Source organism: Hemicordylus capensis, chromosome 5 (assembly GCF_027244095.1).
Source record: "Hemicordylus capensis ecotype Gifberg chromosome 5, rHemCap1.1.pri, whole genome shotgun sequence".
NCBI classification, from domain to species: Eukaryota; Metazoa; Chordata; class Lepidosauria; order Squamata; family Cordylidae; genus Hemicordylus; species Hemicordylus capensis.
The window spans coordinates 4,688,781-4,712,089 of record NC_069661.1 but is presented as its reverse complement, the minus strand read 5'-3'; the positions used below and the strand labels follow the sequence as shown (position 1 = coordinate 4,712,089).

General features: G+C 48.3%; 1 protein-coding gene across 1 annotated transcript in view; it reads left to right on the top strand.

Moving 5' to 3' along the window:
- Positions 1 to 23,309, top strand: part of FBXO41 (F-box protein 41) — a 106,159-nt gene that overhangs the window by 68,480 nt on the left and 14,370 nt on the right. Inside the window, exons 9-12 of the mRNA XM_053254834.1 lie at positions 6,370 to 6,465; positions 10,345 to 10,463; positions 14,102 to 14,260; positions 21,543 to 21,658. Of these exons, the coding sequence (XP_053110809.1) occupies positions 6,370 to 6,465; positions 10,345 to 10,463; positions 14,102 to 14,260; positions 21,543 to 21,658 (490 nt within the window). The remainder of the gene's footprint in view (positions 1 to 6,369; positions 6,466 to 10,344; positions 10,464 to 14,101; positions 14,261 to 21,542; positions 21,659 to 23,309) is intronic.

The window sequence follows — 23,309 nt, the reverse complement described above, 5'->3', positions numbered from 1 at the left end:
AGCTGGGATCTGGGGAGAAGCCGTGGGCTGCTCTCTGCAAAACAGGCAGGCACTGCTGCTCTCCGCCAGCAGGGTTCTGATGGGCAGGAAAGCCGTCCCTGCTGGGGAAGTGCAGCGGGCCTGGCAGAGATGTGCCCCAGAATAAGACCAGAAGAGCAGCGCTGCTGGACCAGGCCCAAGGAGGCCCATCCAGTCCAGCATCCTGGTCCCCACAGTGGCCCACCAGGTGCCTCTGGGCAGCCCCCAGGCAAGAGGGACGTGCATGCCCCTCTCTCCTGCTGCTGTTGCTCCCCTGCAACTGGGATTCAGAGGCATCTTGCCACCAAGGCTAGAGGTGGCCCATAGCCATCAGGACTCATATCCACTGATCGACCTGTCCTCCATGAATTTGTCGAAGAATGTGGTGGGAGAGCCCTGAAGGGGTGCTCCAGATCTTGGGGTTTCAGCGGATAACTCAAGGAAACTGTCAGTCCAGTGGGCAGCTGCTATGAGAATGGCAAACTCTGTGCTAGAGATCATTAGGAAAGGGGCCAAAAATAAAATTACCCAGATTATCACGCCCTCATACAAATCTATGGTGCAGCCACGTTTAGAATACTATGTACAGTTCTGGTCACTACATCCCCAAAAGGATATTGTACGACTGGAAAAGGTGCAGAACAGGGCAACCAAAAATGGAGGGGGGGGAGTGTCTGGAGGAAGAACTGGAGGCTTTGCTTAGTTTAGAGCCCTGCCTTTGAAGGGCTCACAATCTAAAAGAAACACAAGTGCCTGGGTCTTTGCTCAATTAGCAAAGATCAATTTCACATAATTTGTGGAATTAACTACTACAATTTGTGGAGAGCCAGCCTGGGGTGGATAGCCAGTCTTGCAGCAGCAGGCATGAATTGTCCCCTTTGCTAAACAGGGTTCACCTTGGTTTGCATTTGGATGGGAGACTACATGTGAGCACTGTAAGCTATTCCTCTTCGGGGAGTGGGCCATAGCTCAGTGGTAGAGCATCTGCTTGCATGCAGAAGGTCCCAGGTTCATTCTCTGGCTGCATGTCCAGGTAGGGCTGGGAAAGACCCCTGCCTGAAACCTTGGAGAGCTGCTGCCAGTCAGTGTAGACAATACTGAGGTAGATGGGCCAAGGGTCTGACTTGATTTAAGGCAGCTTCCTATGTTCCTAGCAAGCCACCTAATGGCTCAGCGGGGAAATGTGTGACTATCAAGCAAGAGGTTGTTGGTTCGAATCCAAGATGGTACACCTATATCGGGCAGCAGCGATATAGGAAGATGCTGAAAGGCATCATCTCATACTGTGTGGGAGGAGGCAATGGTCAACCCCTCTTGTATTCTATGAAAGACGACCACAGGGCTCAACAGCACACTTTACCTTTTACCTATGTTCCTATGCAAGATGTGATGACGGTCACTAATCTTAGTGCAGGTTAGTGAAGGGAGTGAAGCCAAGAGAAGAAGAAGCAAGAGCTGAGTCCCCAGGTTTCTCAGGCCAGCAAGCAAGCCAGTCCCAGAGGCTTTTCTAGGGCTGCCCAACATGAAGAAAAAGACACCCACTGCCCTGATCTTTATGGGCGAGCCTTGAGTCTGCTGCAGTCTGGCTCTTCTTACGTACCACTTCAGTTGCCTCCCATCAAGCGTGTCTTCCGTTTCAATTCCGCCCTGCCTTCACTGTTGGGAAATGGCTCTTTCATGCCTTTCCCACATGGGATGGTCCCTCTCCAGACTACAAGACTCAGGATAGTTCTTAATTTTGTTCCTTAAGTAAGCACAACATTTTGCTCATTTGCATCTCATTTATTTGATGAAGCGTGGGGGAATTGGGGTGGGGGAAACACACCTTGAGATGGGATGGTAGTGGCGTAGGCAAGTTTAGCTTCCGCTAGAAAAAATCAACAGCCCAAATTACCAAAGAGCCTCTTGTGAATTGTGGGTGCAGTGGCACACGCTCATGTTTGTAATTTAAAACAATGATTTAGAAACAGACTAATCATGAAGAAGGAAGGTCAAAGCAATAGTCAGGACAAGAGGCATCGTGACAGACTTTTTTTCTAGTTTTTCTCTGGGGCAGGGAAGGGGTGTCAAGCGCAAAGAGTGGCGGATCATGGCCTGATCCCTCTCCTCCTCTCTCCTAACATTTTCTCTAGTGCAGGGATTCTCAACGTGTGGGCCCCCAGATGTAATTGGACTTCAACTCCCATAATTCCCAACCAAAGGCCACTGGGACTGGGGATTATGGGAGTTGAAGTCCATTAACATCTGGGGACCCACACGTTGAGAAACCCTGCTCTAGTGCCAAAGGTTCCAGCCTGACATTAGATGTGTTGCCTTCTGCATTCTTGCCATTCCTTCCCCCACCCAATTCATGCTTAAACCAATTAGCCCCAGGATACCAACCCTGATGGTCATATTTGAATGTTTGAAGCTGTCCTAAACTGAGTCGGACATTCAGACCATCCACCTCGGTGTTGACACTGACTGGCGGTAGCTTTTCAGGGTTTCAGATGGGTCTTTCGCAGCCCTACCTGGAGATACTGCCAGGAACCGAACCTGGGACATCCTACATGCAAGCAGATGCTCTACCGGGGACCTACAGCCCCCTCCCCTTAAAGGAATATCTTACTGCAGACTGTGCTCACATGTTGCCACCCATCCGAATGCAAGCCAAGGCAGACCCTACTCAGCAAAGTACCCTGGGCATTCATGTTTGCTACCACAAGACTGGCTCTTCTTCACCCTTAAAATGTTAGGAACACAGGAAGCTGCATCATGCCCAGTCGGACCATTGGTCCATCTAGCTCTGTGCTGTCTACTCTGGCTGGCAGTGGCTCTCCAGGGCTTCAGACAGAGAAGGGTCTCTCCCAGCCCAAACCTGGAGATGCTGCCAGGCCCAGGACGTGAAACTGGGAGCTTCTGCATTCAAAGCAGATAGACTGCCCCTGAGCTACAGTCTTTCCCCAGGCATCCAAAGAGGCAACATGATGAGAGTGGGGTCCAATCCGGGAGAGATCTCTCCAGAGAAATGTCCGGCTGCCTGTCAGAGCAGGTAATATAGGGATGGATAGACCAATGGCCTGACTCTATATAAGGCAGCTTCATACATCTGCATGTCTCTATAATGCTTCCTCTGTCTCATATTCCTCCCTCCTTCCCTCCCTCCCTTCCTCCTTCCCATCCACACTGAATATCCCAGGTTTACCTGGGTTGCTTGGCAGTTCTCTCACCTGTCACGGTGACTCATATGTTTTAATTAAGGCTGAGTCAAAACTGGTCCGGGAGCCTTGGCAGGCAGCTTTCTCGGAGATGTATGAGCGTTCCAGATAATGTGATTCTGCTTATTTTTAGGCTCATCTGAAGCGTGAAACTGGGTCACTCAGAAGTAGAGAAACACAAGCTTATTTTTAAGGAGTGGGGCTGGGTGGCTCCAGAGAGTCCTCGCTTGGGGTGCTTCTCCTGGACCTCACTGCCGCAACCACAACCCACATGGCACCTTTCTTTCTATCTATCTGATTTGTAAACCGCCCCAAACTTACATCTCTGGGCAGTTTTCACTAGAACTGAAAACCTTCCCATCCCGCTAAACCTAAATCCACTTCCCTGCTAATTCCAGCATCTGTTCATTTCAGTGGGGATCGCACAGGAGAACTTCCCAGTGCAGGAGATTTCATACAGCAGAACTTTCTGTGAAGTCACTCTTAAGCATATGCTCCCAATGCCCCTCTTCTCCTATTTTCTCCCTACTTTTGCTGCTAAAAAATGTCATCCTTCAGTCTTTTACTCCCCAAAGTCTCTAGACGTTAAGTGGCCATTCTTGCAACAGATGCCTCTTGCCTCTAGTGCACATGCATGCCACTTTATGCACATGAACACCAAGGCCTTAAAGGGGTCCCAACCATTTAATTTTATTTATTAAATATGCATAAGTGAGTGAGTGAGTGAGGCCCTGTGCAATACAATGGCCTGCTTCAAACAGTTGGTCAGATCTAGGTTCAGTGTGGGTTACTGACATTAGTGTGTTTGTGTGAGCCCGCTCCAGGTGGTTTATGGTCCGAAATGAATCTGAGATTCCTGCCTTGGTGTGGGCTCACACAACCATGCTAATATTGGTAACCCACATTAAACCTCGATCTACCAGATTTCACCCACCGGCCAGAGTGCATGGTGCAATGTCTTCATCCGAAAGAGCCAACATGCTCCTGTCTTTTAGATCAATGGGTAACAGATTGTTGTAGGGTCAGTACTGAACAGAGCAAATTGAATCCTCTGTAGTGTCCAGTGTGAGTTGGCGGGGCTGAGAATATTTCCTGTGAGGTGTTGCAAACGTGTCCTAATTTAGGACCGACGAGAGAAAGTACTTTTTCACCCAGCGCATAATTAATCTATGGAATTCTTTGCCATGGGATGTGGTGGTGGCCACCAGCTTGGATGACTTTAAAAGGAGCTTAGACAGATTCATGGAGGACGGGTCTCCCAGTGGCTACTAGTCTGGTGGCTGTGGGCCACCTCCAGCCTCAAAGGCACGATGCCTCCAAATATCAGTTGCAGGGAAAGCAACAGCAGGAGAGAGGGGCATGCACACACCTCTTGCCTGTGGGCTCCCCAGGGACATCTGATAGGCCACTGGGTGAAAGAGGATGCTGGACTAGATGGGCCTTCTTGGTCCTGATCCAGCAGGACTGTTCTTATAAACTGGTAGGGCTGGCAAAGACCCCCCCCAAGTCTGAAATCCTGGAGAGCTGCTGCCAGTCAGTGTAGACAATACTAAGCTCCTATAGTACTCACCGCCTAGAGATGTACATATCAGGCAGTATAGAAATATGATAAATAAATAAATATATAAATATATAAATGAATGAATGAATAATAAGCTAGAAGGACTCCATATAAGGCTGCTTCCTATGTAAGCCTATGGAATCTGACATCACAGGATGCCCTGATTGCCACCAGCTTATGGCCAAACGGCATGTGAGGCTAAAAATATTTTGATTGATTGATTGGTCCGTTTTTATACTGCCTTTCATAAAGCATCCCAAGGCAGTTTACAAAAGTTAAAAAACAATTAAATTCCATTTTAAAGAACCTCAAAATCAGTTATTGTTCTATTCTTAAATGAGTCCTGATGTGCTTAGTGCTTCTTTAATCCAAGGGCTCTCACCCTTGGGTCCCCAGATGTTGCTAGACTACAACTCCCATCCTCCCCTGCCACAATGTTTGGCTGGGGATGATGGGAGTTGTTGTCCAACAACATCTGGAGACCCAGGGTTGAGAGCCCTTCCTTTATTCACTAGCAGCCACAAGTGGAGCAATCCAGAGTGGGACCATGGTGCGGTGGGGAGGGGTCCTATCCCAAGGTCCTCCTGATCCAGATCAGGGAGCTCTGCAGCTGTTGTTTGCCCCAAGAGGAAAACTCCCATTGGGTTTAAAAGGGATTTTGACAAGTGGAGGATAGGTCTACTGACAACTTTGATGCAACTAAATGGAGCCTCCAAACCCAGAGGCAGTATACCTCTAAATACCAGATGTTGGGGCAAAGCCAGCAAGAGGAAAGGGCTAACACAGTCATACGCTGCTTGGGAGCTTCCGAGGAGAGTAAGGCTGAACAATATAATGATGTGTAATATATATGTGTTTGTATATTATTATATATTTTAAGTCAGATGTGTTTTCATATTTTTAGCTTAATACTTTTAACTGTCTTTTTTATTATATGTTTTTTAACTTTTGTAAACCCCCTTGGGATTGTTTTTAATGAAAGGCGGTATATAAATTTGACAATCAATCAATCAATCAATCAATCAATTAAAAAGCACTGGACTAGATGGGCTTCTGTCCGATCTGGCAGGGTCCTTTTTAGGTACATAGCAGGACTGTCTTGATTTTCTGCCTTGTCCTTGAAGGAGGAGGAGAGCTGGTCTTGTGGTAGCAAGCATGAATTGTCCCCTTTGCTAAGCAGGGTTGCCCTGGTTGCATATGAAAGGGAGACTACATGTGAGTATTGTAAGATATTCCCCTTAGGAGATGGAGCCGCTTTGGGAAGAGCATCCAAGTTCCCTCCCTGGCAGCATCTCCAAGAGAGGGCTGAGAGAGACTCCTGCCTGCAACCTTGGAGAAGCCACTGCCAGTCTGTGTAGACAATACTGAGCTAGATGGACCAAGGGCCTGACTCAGTATATGGCAGCTTCCCGGGTTCCTAAGGTCTGGAAGAGACAGCCAAGTGGGCAAAGTGGTCCTTCTCTGAACCGGGACCAGATCTCTGCAGTGTACTGGTTGGGAGCAGGGGTGGGACGTTGAGTTCAATTTGCCGCTCACCTGTTCATTCGGCGGGGATCTGTCTGTGTCCCACCCACCCCCACTTTCTTGTTCTAGGAGTTCTACTGACCCTGTGGGCCATGAAGTCATCTGGGCGTTAGGAGCAGGCTGCCGAGACATCATCTCCCTACAGGTGGCGCCTTTGCACCCTTGGTAAGAATAATTGCAGGAGGTGTGTTCACAGCATGGCCCTGGTGTGTGTGGCGGGGTTGCTCTTCCGAGGACCCAGGTTCCCTCGAATGTGCAGCTGGACACAGACAGTACAGAGTGAAAGCAAACAACAAACCTGTGCAGTGGAAACTTACATTTTCGGGCAGTGGGGTCAGTGGACCTAAGGAAGTGGGTGGTTTCTTTAAAAGAAATGGAGGAGGGAAAGGAAAGAGATAATGCAATCGGAAATTAACATGAAGATGGTTTTAGTTACAAAGACTGGGTTTTCTCTTATTCTTTGCAAGGCATCTCCATTTTTCTTGCTTCCTCTCTTTTTTGTGTTCTCCCTCCCTCTCTCCCTCTCCCTCCTCTGTCTTTCTTATTCTATTCATCCTCATTTCCCCTTCCATCCTTCTTCCTTCCTTTCTGTTAGAACAGGGGTTCTCAGCCTGTGGTACCCCAGATGTTGCTTAACTACAACTCCCATCATCCACAGCCACAATCAACTGTAGCTTGGGGGTGATGGGAGTTGTAGTTAAGCCACATCTGGAGTACTACACCAGCTGAGAACCCCTGTGTTAGAACACCCTGGGGTGCTTGTGGATGAGGGTGGGCTGCACCACCCACCACTTGGGCTTAGAACCAGCCTGAGCAAGGGCAATGCTTTACAGCAAAGGTGAAACTGCTTTTGAGCAGACCCTTGGTCCATCTCGCTCAGTATTGTCTTCACAGACTGGCAGCGGCTTCTCCAAGGTTGCAGGCAGGAATCTCTCTCAGCCTTGTCTTGGAGATGCTGCACAGTATGTCAGCCATTGGCCGGATCTCCAGTGTGAAAGTCCCCTCTCTAAAATCCTGAAGGCTGCTGCTGCCAGTCAGTGAAGACAACACTGAGTTCAGTGGGCCCCCAAAGTCTGACTCAGTATATGGCAACTTCATATTATTATTAATGATGATGATGATGATGATGATGATGATGATGATGATGATGATGAAAGTCCCAGTCAGAAATCGAATCACTGCTAAACACTGACCGTATATTCAGTAGCGATATAGCAATGGAGTTTGGACTAGACAAGTGTGCTGCATTAAAAATGAACAGAGGAAAAATAAGAAAAACAAAAGGAATAGAACTGCCCAATGGAAGCAAGATCAAGAACCTGGAAGAGAAAGAACCTTACAAATACTTGGGCATTCTCCAGGCTGATAACATTGCACACACTGAAGTTAAAAGAAAAATTGGAAGTGAATACATCAGGAGAGTTAGAAAAATCCTCAAGTCCAAACTCAATGGCGGGAACATCATACAAGCCATAAACACCTGGGCTATACCTGTTATTAGATACACTGCAGGAATAATAGACTGGACCCAGGCAGAGCTAGAGACGCTAGATCGTAAGACCAGGAAAATAATGACCATCAATCATGCTCTGCACCCCGCAGTGATGTAGATAGGCTATACCTCCCTCGCAGCTCAGGTGGAAGAGGAATGCTGCAAGTCCATCAAACAGTAGAGGAGGAGAAAAGAGGCCTTGAAGAATATATCAAGGACAGTGAAGAAGATGCACTTCAAATGGTCAATAACGAGAAACTATTCAACACCAATGAAAGAAAGCAGGCCTACAAGAAAGAACAAGTCAAGAACCGAGCAGAAAAATGGAAAAAGAAGCCCCTGCATGGTCAATATTTGCACAATATAAGTGGAAAATCAGACATCACCAAGACCTGGCAATGGCTTAAGAATGGCAACTTGAAGAAAGAAACAGAGGGTTTAATACTGGCTGCACAAGAACAGGCACTAAGAACAAATTCAATAAGAGCAAAAGTCGAAAAATCCACCACAAACAGCAAGTGCCGCCTTTGTAAAGAAGCAGATGAAACAGTGGACCACCCAATCAGCTGTTGTAAAAAGGTCGCACAGACTGACTACAAACAAAGGCATGACAAGGTAGCAGGGATGATACACTGGAACATCTGCAAAAAATACAAGCTACCTGTAGCCAAGAATTGGTGGGACCATACAATTGAAAAAGTGGTAGAAAATGAAGATGTAAAAATATTATGGGACTTCCGACTACAAACAGACAAACATCTGCCACACAATACACCAGATATCACTGTAGTCGAGAAGAAAGAAAAACAAGTCAAAAGAATCGACATAGCAATACCAGGGTATAGCAGAATAGAAGAAAAAGAAATAGAAAAAATCACAAAATACAAAGATCTACAAATTGAAATGGAAAGGCTGTGGCAGAAAAAGACTCAAATAATCCTAGTGGTAATTGGCGCCCTGGGTGCAGTTCCAAAAGACCTTGAAGAGCACCTCAACACCATAGGGGCCACAGAGATCACCATCAGCCAATTACAAAAAGCAGCTTTACTGGGAACAGCCTATATTCTGCGACGATATCTATAACAATTGACAATAAAATTCTGGCATCCCAGGTCCTTGGGAAGGACTCGATGTCTGGATAAAACAAACCAGTCAATAACACCTGTCTGACTGTATAAACAAGAAATAATTATAATAATAATTCGATTTCTATACCGCCCTTCCGAAAATGGCTCCGGGCGGTTTACACAGAGTAATAACAAATAAGATGGATCCCTGTCCCCAAAGGGCTCACAATCTAAAAAGAAACATAAGATAGACACCAGCAACAGTCACTGGAGAGATGCTGTGCTGGGGTGGATAGGGCCAGTTACTTTACCCCTGCTAAATAAAAAGAATCACCACATTAAAAAGGTGCCTCTTTGCCAAGTTAGCTTGGGGATATGTCTTTTGGGGGGTGGGATCGTTCCTCAGTGGCAGAGTATGCAGCACGTCCCAGATTCGGTCCCTAGCACCATCTCCAGGCAGAAGGACCCGTCTCTGTCTGCAACCCAGGGACACACCACTGAGCCAGATGGACCAATGGTTCAACTCTGCAGAAGCCGTCAGCCTCTGGTGTTGTTGAGGCTTCTGTTCTACTTTTGTCTTTTAATATCTCTGAGATCTGTTCTTCTTTTATGTATTTTCATCTGACTATCGGCCAGCTTGGGTAGGAGGCGTTCCAAAACGAGTCCCCAGATCTTGTTTCATTTATATATGTATGAATGTATTTGGATACCACTTTTCAATGGTCTTTCCAGGTGGTTCATACAGTTCTCCAGGTGTTTCACACAGACAAAGAATAATAAGATTGTTTATCCCCAAAGGGTTACCAGAATCTAAGAGCCACAATAGCCTCTGGATGATGGGGATTTTAGTCCAACAACATCTGGGGACCCAGGACTGGAGACTCCTGTTATTGAATGAAAAAATCCAGGGCACTTTGAGAAACATGGCTGTATCTGTTCCTTTATCCCCCCAATGAAGTGTGAGCAGTTGGTCATCTAGAAAAGCCCTTCACCACAGAAAAAGTTATGTTTTCCCAGTTCAAGGAAAGCTCCATAGAACTTCAAGAGAGCTGGTCTTGTGGTAGCAAGCATGACTCCCCCCTTAGCTAAGCAGGGTCTGCCCTGGTTGCATATAGAGGGGAGACTAGAAGTGTGAGCACTGGAAGAGATTCCCCTCCTTAGGGGATGAAGCCACTCTGGGAAAAGCATCTAGGTTCCAAGTTCCCTCCCTGGCAGCATCTCCCAGAGAGGGCTGAGAGAGATTCCTGCCTGCAACCTTGGAGAAGCCGCTGCCAGTCTGGGTAGAGAGTACTGAGCAAAAAGGACCTATGGACTGACTCAGTCTAGGGCAGCTTCCTATGTTTATGTCCCTATGTTCCTAGCTCCCCTAAGCCAGGAGATGTGACACATTCCCTTCTTAATTTGTGTGTCTGTTAGTGACATTATGTAAATTGAGATGCCTTGATAAGCTTCTCTGCTTTGTGTGTGTGTGTGATTCCTTTCCAGCCAGCAACCAACGCGCTTCAGCAATCGTTGCCTGCAGATGATTGGCCGGTGTTGGCCGCATTTAAGAGCGCTGGGCGTCGGTGGGGCAGGCTGCGGTGTGCAAGGGCTGGCTTCCTTAGGTAGGCCCAGTTTTGTGCCCCCTGTAAAATGTGTGGGGGTGGGGAACTGTTGAGCTTAAAAGCAGGGGGAGCTCAGCTGGTATTTCTGTGTTGGGGATGGGAAGAGAAGATGCCCTGTTGATGATGCTGGAAGAAAAGTGGTTTGGGGGGAATGTTGTGCAGACATGCACAGAGGACACATATACGGTACTTTCCATGTAGGGATTATTCTGGGCCAGACTCTGTGGGAGTGTGTGCCCCATGCCAGGAACCCCAAAGTCAAATGCACCACTCTTGTCCATGCAAAAAACAAAGAGGGAGAGCTGGACTTGGGGTAGCAAGCAGGAATCATCGCCTTTTCTAAGCAGGGCCTGCCCTGGTTTGCATTTGAATGGGAGACTACATGTGTGAGCACTGGGAGAGATTCCCCTTAGGAGATGGAGCCATAGCTCAGTGGAAGAGCACCTGCATGCCTGCAGAAGGTCCCAGGTTCATTCCCTGGCAGCATCTCCAGGTAGGGTTGGGAAAGACCTCTGCCTGAGACCTTGGAGAAGCTGCTTCCAGTCTGTGTAGACCATACTGAGCGAGATAGGCCTATGGTCTGACTCTGTATATGGCAACTGCCTATGTTCCTAAGGTTCCAAGTTCCCTCCCTGGCAGCGTCTCCAGATAGGGCTGAGAGAGACTCCTGCCTGCAACCTTGGAGAAGCCGCTGCCAGTCCTTGTAGACAAAACTGAGCGAGATGGACCAAGGGTCTGACTCTGAATATGCCAGCTTCCTATGTTCCTCTGTAAGAACACCATTGTCATGCTCAGCCTGGCTTTATCTGGACAGAAGCGCCCATTTACCATTCACCACTGGCTACCATGAACGGCTACGATGGAGGACTGGGGAACAGCCGTCCTCAGGCCACTGCCACCCTGAGCACATCCAGGGGCCACCAAAGGCACTCGCCCCCTGCTCACGCCCTCTGGACTTGTCCATCCACTCTTCCCACACCCACCCATGGCCACTAGTGGGAGGTGTGGCCGCAGGGCCCCTCTGCTGCTCCCAGCCAAGACTGAGTTCCAACCCAGGCTGGGTGCGTCTTTCTCTGCTTTGCTTGGAGCACGGAACGAACACACACACCCAAACAGCACTTGAAGGATGCGCTGCACGCGAGCAGCAGAAGGGCAGTTCAATCCGACTTGCCTAAAGCAGCCACGGCCACTGCACATGATGTCATATGCAGGGTTGTGGCCAGCGCATGCTGATGCATGTGCGCAAGACAAGCAATGGGGAGACGGGAGCCAACAGCAAGAGCTGGTCTCGTGGCTGTGGAGAGCTCCCCACACCCCTGTCCACCACTCTGGTCTGCCCACATTCAACTGCTCTCCTTCCTGTGCCTTTGTCCCTCACTCTTCTCCAATGTTCCCTCTAAGGCGTGCACATGTATGTGCACGCTAACATATTTTGATGGCCGCTTAGTTAATTTTAGACCCCGCTCAGGTTGAATTGGGAAGATCCCACTCTGAATCAGGGGTGTAGCTTCCGGTGGACAAGGGAAGACAATTGCATCTGGGCCCACATGGTTTGAAAGGCCCCCAAGGGCCCCCAGGGCAGTTCCCCCTTGTCTGAGTCACCCCCGCCCTGCCGTCCGCCCCGCTGCACTCACACAAACTTCCCATCTTCACAGCTGGAGAAGCAGCAGTGGGCAGGCTTCCCCTCCACCCTACTACCGGCCGGCACATGGACTTCCCTTCCTCCGAACAGCGCTTCTGCACTGTTTGAGTATGGAGTGTTGGGAATTCTCTCTAGTAAGAGATACCCTTCTAATATAGCAGAGTGCACAGAGGCACAACACAGCGGAGTCTGCCCAGGCATGCGTGTATGCTGAGAGCAAAATAACTTGCGTTCATAGTTTCAAATCAATATAAGGAGTCTTTATTGGAGAACTCCCTTCTAGATAGTAAAGTGGAGAGATAGGATCTCTAATCTAGCTAGCTAGCTGGATGCAGAGGGATAGATTCTGCATCTCTGCACACATGGTGCAGGGAGAGAGGAGCTTGCATGTTGCAAGGGAGAAGGAAGGGAAGAGAAGGAGGAAGAGGAAGTGGCAGGCAGGCAGGCAGGAAGTTAGTCCCTAAGAGTAGCAATCTACATATCAAAGAGATAGTGTCAGAGCAGTAGAGAAGGGATGACCAATGTCTCGACCTCTCTAGCCATCTGACTCACTAGTCTATCCCCCTCTGTCACTTCCAACATGGAGACCATTGCATGCTATCACGGCATGGCACATGACGGTCTCCATACTCAAATAGCACAGAAGCGCTGTTCGGAAGAAATGAAGCCCACATGCTGGCTGGTACTGGAGTGGGGGGAAGCCAGTGAGAAACCCACCCACCACCACCGCTGCTCTCCTGGTGGCAAAGATGTGAAGTAATGGCAGGGGTGATGGTGCTGCAGCAGCAGCAAGGCCCCCCCACCCCCAGAGGTAATTAATGGGGGGGGCTCACAGATGAAGAGGGACTGGGGGGGCCTGCCTAACTTTGTCCCCTGGCTGCCGGGAACCTTGCTATGCCCCTGCTCTGAATGCATGTCCGTGCACACTACCTTGATGCTGCCACCCAGAACAAAACTCATCCGTCACACAGATGGGGAAGAAAATAGAGAGAACGCTGCTCTCCTCCCCCCACTTCTTCCTCTTGGCTTCTTGACTTGTAAGCCTGAGGGCAAAACCTGGGTCTCCTTTCTAGATGCATACCATGCCTGTCTCCAGCACTGCGTGAACCTGCGATAGACGTGAGCTGCTTCATGGAGACTTTGGCCTGGAAAGAGTGGGACATTTCCCCACCCCCACCCCAGGAATTATAATTAATCGATACGGAATCCATTCATTAATTAATCATTGGATGTGTTGAAGCTGGAGCCAAAGGGAGGCCTTGAGAGTGATAGGCAGGCCAGGGGCCTCGTACGTAGAGCAGGGTCAGTGTTCCCTCTAACAGGGATTCCCAGGTGTGGTTGACTACAACTCCCATAATTCTCAGCCAAAGGCCATCACTGCTGGGGATGCTGGGAGTTGTAGTCAACACCATCTGGGATTCCCTGATAGAGGGAATGCTGCTCCAGACATTGTAGGACTATAAGGCCTATCCTCTCCACGCCGTTATGGCTAGGCATGATGGGAATTATAATACATCTGGGGACCCCAGGGTCATGGGGGGCTTAGCTTTGCCTTGTTGCCAGGGGGGAGGTGTTGGCAGGTTTTAAAGAGGCAGTTTGGGGCTCCCTTCCAGGAGTTCCTCCCTCTGTCAAGGGGAGCTTTCTCCCAGAGGACTCTGCCATGATGCAATGGTGGCCATTGTGGGAGATGATGGGAGCAACAGGACTAGGGGACCCTTAAGGTGAAGTGCCCTTACAGCAGAGCCTCTAGCATGCAGAAGGTTCCCAGTTCCCTGCCTGGCAGCATCCCCAGATAGGGCTGAGAGAGACTCCTGCCTGCAATCTTGGAGACACCGCTGCCAGTCTGTGTAGGCAGTAGTGAGCTAGATGGACCAAGGGTCTGACTCGGTATAAGGCGGCTTTCTACATTCCGTTGAGCTTTTCTGCACAGTTTACCTACTGCAGACCCAGCCCTGGGACAGCTGGCTAACCTCCAGATGTGTCTCTTTCTCACTAGCCCGGAACTGTATGCGCCTGCAAGTCCTGGAGCTGGACCATGTGATGGAGGTGAACCAGGAGGTGGCAGCCGAGGTGTGCCGGGAAGGCCTGAAGGGCTTGGAGATGCTGGTCCTGACATCCACCCCCGTCACCCCCAAAGCTCTGCTGCATTTCAACAGTGAGTACCACATCCAAAGAGTTGTGTGGGCGACCTTTGAACTGGCAGGGTGAGGGGATGGGGAAGGATCCCTCGGCTGGACAAAGTCTGACCTCTGCAACTAGAAAGGAGAAGCAAGAGGAGGAAGGAGCTGAGGAAGATGGGGCTGTCCAGCAAGCCACGGGGCAAGAAACATGGACGTTCTGACGCCTGGGGATTAAATTGCAGGGAACTCAACGGATGAGCCACTGATGGGGATAGACTGGAGATGTGTGCTTGATTGAATCCAGCCTGGGCTATTGTTAGTCATGTTCTGTCAAGATGGCTGGGTGGGACTCAGAAGGTCTACCTGAACTATAGATGCAGATCAGCTGTATACCTGGTTAACCATCATGGCATCCCACAAAGAATCCTGGGAAGTGGAGTTTGGTGAGAGTGTTCAGAACTATCCCCAGCCCCGCTTGCAGAAACACCTGGAGAACCCAGTAGCAGCTACAGCCTGCAGAAGGTCCAGACTCAATTGCTAGTCTCTCCAGCGAGGGAGGATCTTGGATGCCAAGGCTGGAGGAGACCTCAGCCTACAGCCTTGGAGATCGGCTGCCAACTGAAGGAGGCAGTAGAGGGTGAGATGGACCAGGGACTACAGAACCCGTGTGGTGGTGTATCTATATTTCCTTAGAGGCTGTGGGTGACAGGGGTGTCCCTTCCATGAGGCAAGGTGAGGCAGTCATCTCAGGCAACATTATTGGGGTGCCAATGAGGCAGCAGGAGCCTCTCCTGCTCCCCACTTTAAGGGAAAGGGAAAGGGGGAAGGAAGGTGCACAGAGAAGAGAACAGCGTTTGGGGACTGGCTGGAACAATGTAGTCACCAGGGTGACCAGGGGATGCTAGGCAGGCACAAAAGAGACCATAAAAAGGTGCCAGGCCATTAGAGCCAATCCCATGCACACTAAGTGCAGAAATTCAGTATTAGTAATCCCTCATTAGTCATGTCATTAGTCCACTTCGCTCATTACTGTCTGCACTGGTCAGTGACTAGCGGCCACTTTCCAGAGCCTCAGGTGGAGAAGGGTCTTTCCCAACTAGCGAGGCTGCCCAGGGGCTGAACCCGGGACCTCTTCTGCATGGAAAGTGGGGGCTGTCCCACGGAACTGCAGCCCCAGCCCCATTTAATTTTTAAAAAATGAATTGTTCCTTTATTTCCATCTTCTCAGATGTGACACTGGGTGCCGAGAAAGCTTAAGGGAAGGGGAATGAGTTCTGAAAGAGGCTCTGAGCAATAATTATTATGGGGAAGAAGAGTTACGGAACACTTCCTAACCTTCCCAGAAGGTTGCAAGTTCGATCCTGACCAGGGGCTCAAGGTTGACTCAGCCTTCCATCCTTCCGAGGTCGGTAAAATGAGTACCCAGAATGTTGGGGGCAATATGCTAAAATCATTGTAAACCGCTTAGAGAGCTCCGGCTATAAAGCGGTATATAAATGTAAGTGCTATTGCTATTGCTATCAAGGACTGGTGGTTGATTAGCAAGAGCTACAAAGATTCCCTACTGCCTGGAATGGAGTGTAGATCTGAAAGAAATATCAGGAAAAGGATAGACTAGCATTTGGAGTAACGGGGTGGTGATGTTGCCTAAGGCCCATTCACACATTATGTTCAACACTGATTCAACAAGTGTACAGTCAGTGTACACAGGTACAGATCTGTACACAGGTACAGGCATTCACATGTTATGCTGAACACAGGTACAGCAGTACACTTCCTATCTGCACCAGGCATTTGAAGGGCCTGTATCCAAGTGCACTTTTAAAATGAACTCAGGTGCAGTCATTCACACAGACATGTGTACGGACATCTGTACCCTCGTACACCATAATGTCTGAATTGAGCTCAAGTGTCTATCCTATTTATTTATTTATTTGCTCAATTGCAACTTATCCAGCAAGGGTTTTTTTAAAAAATCTGTCCAGCTCCACTCTTGAAGTGCTGGAGATGTGGACATGGAAAAGTGCATGTAGTTCATATATGGTGGTCATATCCTCAAGTCCAGATTTGGGTCAGTATTAGTACCTGCTGGAAAGATGGTAAAGGTAAAGATGTGCCGTCGAATCGGTGTCGATTCCTGGCGACCACAGAGCCCTGTGGTTGTCTTTGGTAGAATACAGGAGGGGTTGACCATTGCCTCCTGTGTGAGATGATGCCTTTCAGCATCTTCCTATATCGCTGCTGCCCAATACAGGTGTTGCCCATAGTCTGGGAAACATACCAGCGGGGATTCGAATTGGCAACCTTCTGCTTGTTAGTCAAGCATTTCCCCGCTGTGCCACTAGGTGGCTTGAAGAGATGGTAGAAGTGGCCATTTGATCAGATCCTGCTGTGGTTGTGCGGTGTTTGAAGGACTGGAGATCCCAACCGAGTGTTAACGGGACCGTGAGGAAGGAAAGCTGCATTTCTATCAATATGGTAATGGGTGGGGAAAGTATATTATGAGGTGTTTAAAATTAACATACAGATTGCACTCTAGAGAAAAGAAAATTAAATATATTGAAAGCCTGAGGATGATAGAGACTTATTTTTAGTACTGGGAGAGAAAGTGCAGTTTCAAGGTACATAATTGGCTTGTGATTTAATGATCTGGTTGACATCTGTGCGGGAGTTTTTTCTTTTTTCTTTTAAAAATACTAATTGGGCAAGATTATTAACCGGTTAAATAATTGTGCTACTATGCTTTTAATATCTGTATATCGAAGTTCTTAATAAAATAATAAAATGTAAAAACTATGCTTTGGGTGCAAAGCAGATCCATGCAGGTGAATTTACAGATAATGACCAATAATGCCCATAGGGATTATATAACGCAAAATGCCCCCAAAGTAGCTTCGGCACTCTATTCCTTACATCTTAGGAAACGAGCACAATCAGTACAGGTGGTTTTTGAACTGTTCAGGGCTAAGGCCCTTGCCCTGTTGCTGGTTGGGCCCTTATGCGGACATACAGCAGGTAGAAGCAGTTCAATCTAAATTCCTTAGGGGTCTGTTGAGGGCAGCTCGTTCGGCTCCCAATGCTTGTCTTAGATTAGAAGTGGGGTGGCTTCCTGTCGAAGCCAGAATCTGGAAAGCCATTTTTGGCTATTGGCTTAAATTGGGTTTTTTTCCCCAGCTGGCCTCGCCCCACTGCTTCTGCTGGATAAATATTCATTTCTTGTCATTTATGCTGATCTCTGCGTGGATTTTCCTTATTGCAAAATTGTTTAGATTAGGGATTGTTTTCCTTGAATGTCCATGACCCTGGGGAAAAATAAAGAGTAAGTTGTAGCATCCTGCCGCCACCGCCACCAAGCCTTAATCGAAGTCCCCAACTTTGGTTCTCAAACTTGGGTCCCCAAATGTTGTTGGACCACGAACCCCATCACCCCCAGCCACACGTGATGGCAGGAGTGACTTGTCCTAATGAGCTGGGGAGGGGGAAAGGGGGGCTTCCAAAGGAGGCACAGCTGCCTTTGCTTCCCAGCAGAGGTTCCGGTGGCCCCTCTGCCTCACCCTGCCACAGCATTTATGAGAGCCATGCTGCCTGCAGGCTGGCCATTCGTCAGGGAGAGCTGCAGGGTGCTCTACCTGACAAATGGCCAGCCTGCAGGCAGTGCAGCTCTCAACACTGGGGCAGCGCCAGAGAGAGATAAGCAACCCGAGCTGGCTGGGAAGCAGAGGCAGCTGTGCCTCTTTTGATGCCCCCCACCCCCCTACCTGGCTCATTAGGACTAGCTGCCCACTCCTGGATGATGGAAGATGTAATCCATGGGAAAACCCCTAGAGGAAAGCATGCCCATCAAAGGTGTGATCCTGCCAGAAGTGCAATCAGCTCTAAAGTTTACTCAAAAGAAGCTCCTGATTTTAATCAATCACTAGTCCAAGTGTTCGGACCTGCAGTCATAAACAAACACTTTCAAGTCCCATTGGGTGCAATGGGAGAGATTTAGATTGTGTTCTGGGGGATGCAATCATATACATGCTTCCTTGAGAGTAAGTCCCACTGAATTTAGCAAGACTTACTTCTGGGGAAACATGCACAAGTTACAACTGTAAGTGAACATACTCTCAATTTCCCTCCCCTTATTTATATCATTTTTTCTAGTAATACCTTTGTGCATTCTGGTCACGGAGTGTGAGAGGTTTTGTTTCAGCACACAACACTGGGAAGGAGCTGTCCTTCCAGGAGTCAATTGCTGACTCAGCTGTAAGTTAAGACATGTGTGAGGTCAGAAAAGGATAGGAAACCGCACCCGCCCCCCTCCTCAAAAGATGCAAAGCTTCAGAGATGCAGAGGCTTTATATCCAGTGAAGGTTTGACGTGAGCAAAGGAATAGGTGCCAATTAAAATATTTATAAAAAATTTCACTGTTAAAAATAGCAGAGGTCAGCATTATGACCCAGCAAATGTTTATGCAAATGTCAAACACAAATCTTAAGAGAAAGCAAGTGTACTCGTTTCTTTACACAAGCAATCAGTTGCTAGGGCTGTCCAGTGCTGAGTGAAATTTTGTTGATTAATGTGCCTGCATTAATTGAATAGATTAACATGCAATGAGAATGCTGCCCAGCCTTCCAGAGAGGCACTCTTCTGAGACCATCAAGGTGGTGTGAGGATGTGCAATCATTAATAGAAGGGAGGGCCATCTTTTCTTTCTTCTCATTCCCTTTTATAGCAACGTACCAGAACTGAAACTGATTCAGAGTCAAACAAGTGTGCCCTTGACTATCAGCTTCACCAATTAAATCTAACTAATTCATGAATCTACTAACTAATGCATCGATTCTCAGCCTTGGGAACACTGTTCCCTCTAAGGCGTGCACTTGTGTGCGCACGCTCACAAGTTTTTGGATGTCCGCCCAGTTCAATTTAGATCCTGCTCAGGTTGAACCAGGAAGGCCCCACTCTGAATGCAGGTGCACACACACTGCCATGATATTGCTGCCCAGAACAAAACTCATTCCACACAGAGATGAAGAAAATTAGCAGGACCACTGCTTGGGAACCCAGATGTTATTGGACTACAACTCTCATCTTCGCCAACAATTTCTGGGGACTCAAGACTGAGAAACCCTTCACACTGGATCTACTCTGTTGATTGATTTACCAATTAAAGCTTGCAGGCCTTATTAATTAAGTAAAAGAAAGAGGAAGCATTTTCAACTATTGTGGTTGAAGCAGGCTTAATCTTTCACAATAGACTCAGCAGCTTCTTGTGGAAACAGCTGATCACAACCTTTCTTCCAGCAGTTAGCCAAAGTGATTCCTGACTCATATAATAGCTGATGATTAGCAGTAAATTAAAAGCAAAAGACTATCAGTTTCTATCTATATACCAACCAACACATAATTCTTCACACATACACAATTGCTTAGAGATGAGGCCCATTCAGATATTATGTTCAACAAGAGTTGAACAGATCTATACACAGGTACAGTCATTCACATGATGTTATGCTGAACAAAGGTACAGAAGTAAACTTAAAATCTGTACCATGCATTTGAAGGGCCTGTTCCCAGGCTCACTTTTTAAATGCACACTGGTAAGGTCATTGACACAAACACATGTACAAGTGTACAGATACCTGTACACTCATACAGCATAATGTCTGAATCAGGCTATGGACTTTCCCACATCAATTTATGGGGAAGCTTTTATTCCATCTTTTTGGAGGAAAAAAGAAAGTGAGAGAGCTCCTAAGAATGAAAAGGCTGCTGAGACCTTAGTAATAACAAATGCTTTCTTGTACAGCTCTAAGGGCTAGAACCCTGCTTTTTTCAAAACCATGTAAGCGGAGATCATCAAAATCCCTTGCTGGATTGCTGGGGTTTGCTCTTGAGGTCAAGCTTGCATTTCCCCAGATGTTCAGAGTCCCTAACTGCCTTGCAAGAAATAGAAAGTCGTGGCACATCCCCAGCTCGATTCGCCACAATTTAGGCTGCCAGCTTTTCAACCAGCTTGGATGGACCAAACTGAAGATGATTAGTTATTGTTGTTCATTTGAATGTCTATAGGCTGCTCTTCAACCAACAGTTCTCCCACAGCTTACATAGACCTGATGTGGGACTTCCACATTTGAGTCGCCCACTGCCTTTTTCTTTTTGTGGAGGTGCCCAATTTATTTTACTCATTTTATTTTTTATTTGACACATTTGCCTACCACCCAAAACTTGCGTCTCTGGGCGGTTTGGGGCCATGGGCATGGAGGGAAAGGATTCTAACTCCTCCCCCACTGTGCTGTGGCCCCAATCCAAATCACACACAGATGCCAAAACTTGTATTTACTCAAATAATCATGCCTGCAAGCTTTTCCCTCTGTGGCTAATAGTAATTCCATGAGCCAGTTTAAGTCAGAAAATTGGCATGGAGCTAAAAGGTTAGAATTCTCCTTCCCCTTTCACCTCATAGGAACACAAGAAGCTGCCTTATACCATGTCAGACCCTGGATCCATCTAGCTCTGTATTGTCTACCCAGACTGGCAGCGGCTTCTCCAAGGTTGCAGGCAGGAGTCTCTCTCAGTCCTATCTTGGAGATGCTGCCAGGGAGGGAACTCGGAAACATAACATAAAGACATAAGAACAGCCCTGCTGGATCAGGCCCAGGGCCTATCTAATCTAGCATCCTGTTTCCCACAATGGCCCACCAGTTGCCTCTGGGGAGCCCACAGGCAAGAGGTGAGGGCATGCCCTCCTCTCTCTTGCTGTTGCTCCCCTGCAACTGGTATTCAGAGGCATCGTGCCTCTGAGGCTGGAGATGGCCCACAGCCACCAGACTAGTAGCCGTTGAGAGACCTGTCCACCATGAATCTGTCTAAGCCTCTTTTAAAGCCATCCAAGCTGGTGGCCATCACCACATTCCATGGCAAAGAATTCCATAGATTAATTATGTGCTGTGTGAAAAAGGACTTCCTTTTCTTGGTCCTAAATTTCCTGACCATCAGTTTCATGGGAAACTGCTTAGCAAAGAGGAAAAGACATGCTTCTCCGTGGATGTTTTCCAGAAAGAAAAATACATCATCCAAATGCATCAAGTGTAGTTTGACCAGTTTCAGTTGGTGATCCTTTTCACACTAGGAAGATGGGCGCTCTCACCTGAGAATTGCTGCATTTTCAGTTGCTATTAAAGGCGCAGGAACAGGCCAGGCTCTTTGCTTTTAGTCAAAGAGCTTTTAGTCAAAGAGCTTTTGCTTTTTGGGGGGCAACTGTATGTCAACTCAGTACCTGGCTGAGGTTTTTCTGTGGCTTCACCCTGAGTGTGTCTTCTCTCCTTGAAGGTGTCTGCCGGAACCTCAAGTCCATCGTGGTCCAAGTCGGGATTGCCGACTACTTCAAGGAACCCAACAGTTCCGAGGCCAGGAAAATGTTTGAGGAAATGGTTAACAAACTCCAGGTAAAGAGACGCCAGTGCTTGACAGTCATGACTGTTGGGTGTGTAGGTAGAAATGGGCTTGATTGTCGGGTGCAGAGCCAAAGGGAGGCTGGAATCGTATCTGGCAGGGACTGGAACCGACTGGCAGACAGGATGATCCAGACTGCCCCAGCCCCCTGTTTGGTGGGGGTGAGGACAGAGAGGGAGGAGAGTTGGTCTTGTGGTAGCAAGCAAGTATGGTCCCCTTTGCTAAGCAGGGTCTGTCCTGGTTTGCATCTGGATGGGAGACTAGAAGTGTGAGCACTGGAAGATATTCCCCTTAGGGGGTGGTGCCACTCTGGGAAGAGCATCTAGGTCCCAAGTTCCCTCCCTGGCAGCATCTCCAAGATAGGGCTGAGAGAGAGAGACTCCTGCTGCCTGCAACCTTGGAGAAGCTGCTGCCAGTCTGGGTAGACAATACTGAGCTAGATGGGCCAAGGTTTCGGCTTGCTAGAAGGCAGCTTCCTAATGCTCCAATGAGAGAGCTGAGGAAAAACTGGCAGAGAGAAACCCCTGGCTTCAGTGGCTGAGAAAGGCAGAGGAGGGTGTTGGAAAGCCAGCTGTCTCCTGCTGTCCTGGACCAGTCAAGGAATGGTGGGAACAGATGGGGAGGAGAGCAGCTGACCCCCTCCTCAGCAATTCCAGATGTGGAGAAGTAGGATATCTCTGATTACCAACTGAGAGGGAAGGCCATCCCCCTTCATACCCTGCTTGTAGGCAGCTCCTTGGCCTTTTCTGGAAGCTGAATGACAGCCAGATCTAAGGTGGCCAACAGGCCCTCCTTATGCAGGACGTCCCTCCTTTCAGGGATGAAATGTTGGTCCCTATAGGGACAGCATCTGTCCCTTATTTTGGCAGTGGGGTGAGCAGCTTCTTATTTTGAGAAGTTTGGGTTGAAAAGTGGTATAACTTGAATATGTTCATTCATTCATTCAATTTCTATACCGCCCTTCCAAAAATGGCTCAGGGCAGTTTACACAGAGAAATAACAAACAAATGAGATGTCTCCCAGTCCCCAAAGGGCTCACAATCTAAAAAGAAACACAAGATAGACACCAGCAACAGCCACTGGAGAGATGCTGTGCTGGGGGTGGAGAGGGCCAGTTGCTCTCCCCCTGCTAAATAAAGAGAATCACCACATTAAAAGGTGCTTCTTTGCCCAGTTAGCGGGGGTTAAATATTAACAATGCTGGCATTGTTCAATAGCATATCATTCAATTACATATAAGTCAGTGATACTCAGGCTCTTGATTACCACTGCATACACTTACCCCCCCCCACCCGCCGCCAGCCGGCCCCCACCCCCTAGCCAGCTCCGCCAGCTAGCCCCAACTTGTGTCCCTCATTCTGCCCATGAAATGTTGGCAACTCTAGCCAGATCCCACAGAGCAATTCTTGTGGTGGTACCTCCTTGCCCTCCTGACTTTAACCAGAAGCAAGATGTAATTCAGCCCTCCTGCCCAGGATCTCTGTCACCACAGATCCGTAGCTAAATGGAACCTCCAGGTTCAGAGGCAGTATACCACTGAATACCAGTTGTGGTGGGGTGGAGGGGAGCAGAAGAGGGCAGATGACTTCCCAAAGGCCTCTGGCTAGTAAAGCAGGTGCCAAACTAGATTCACCTTTGGCCTGA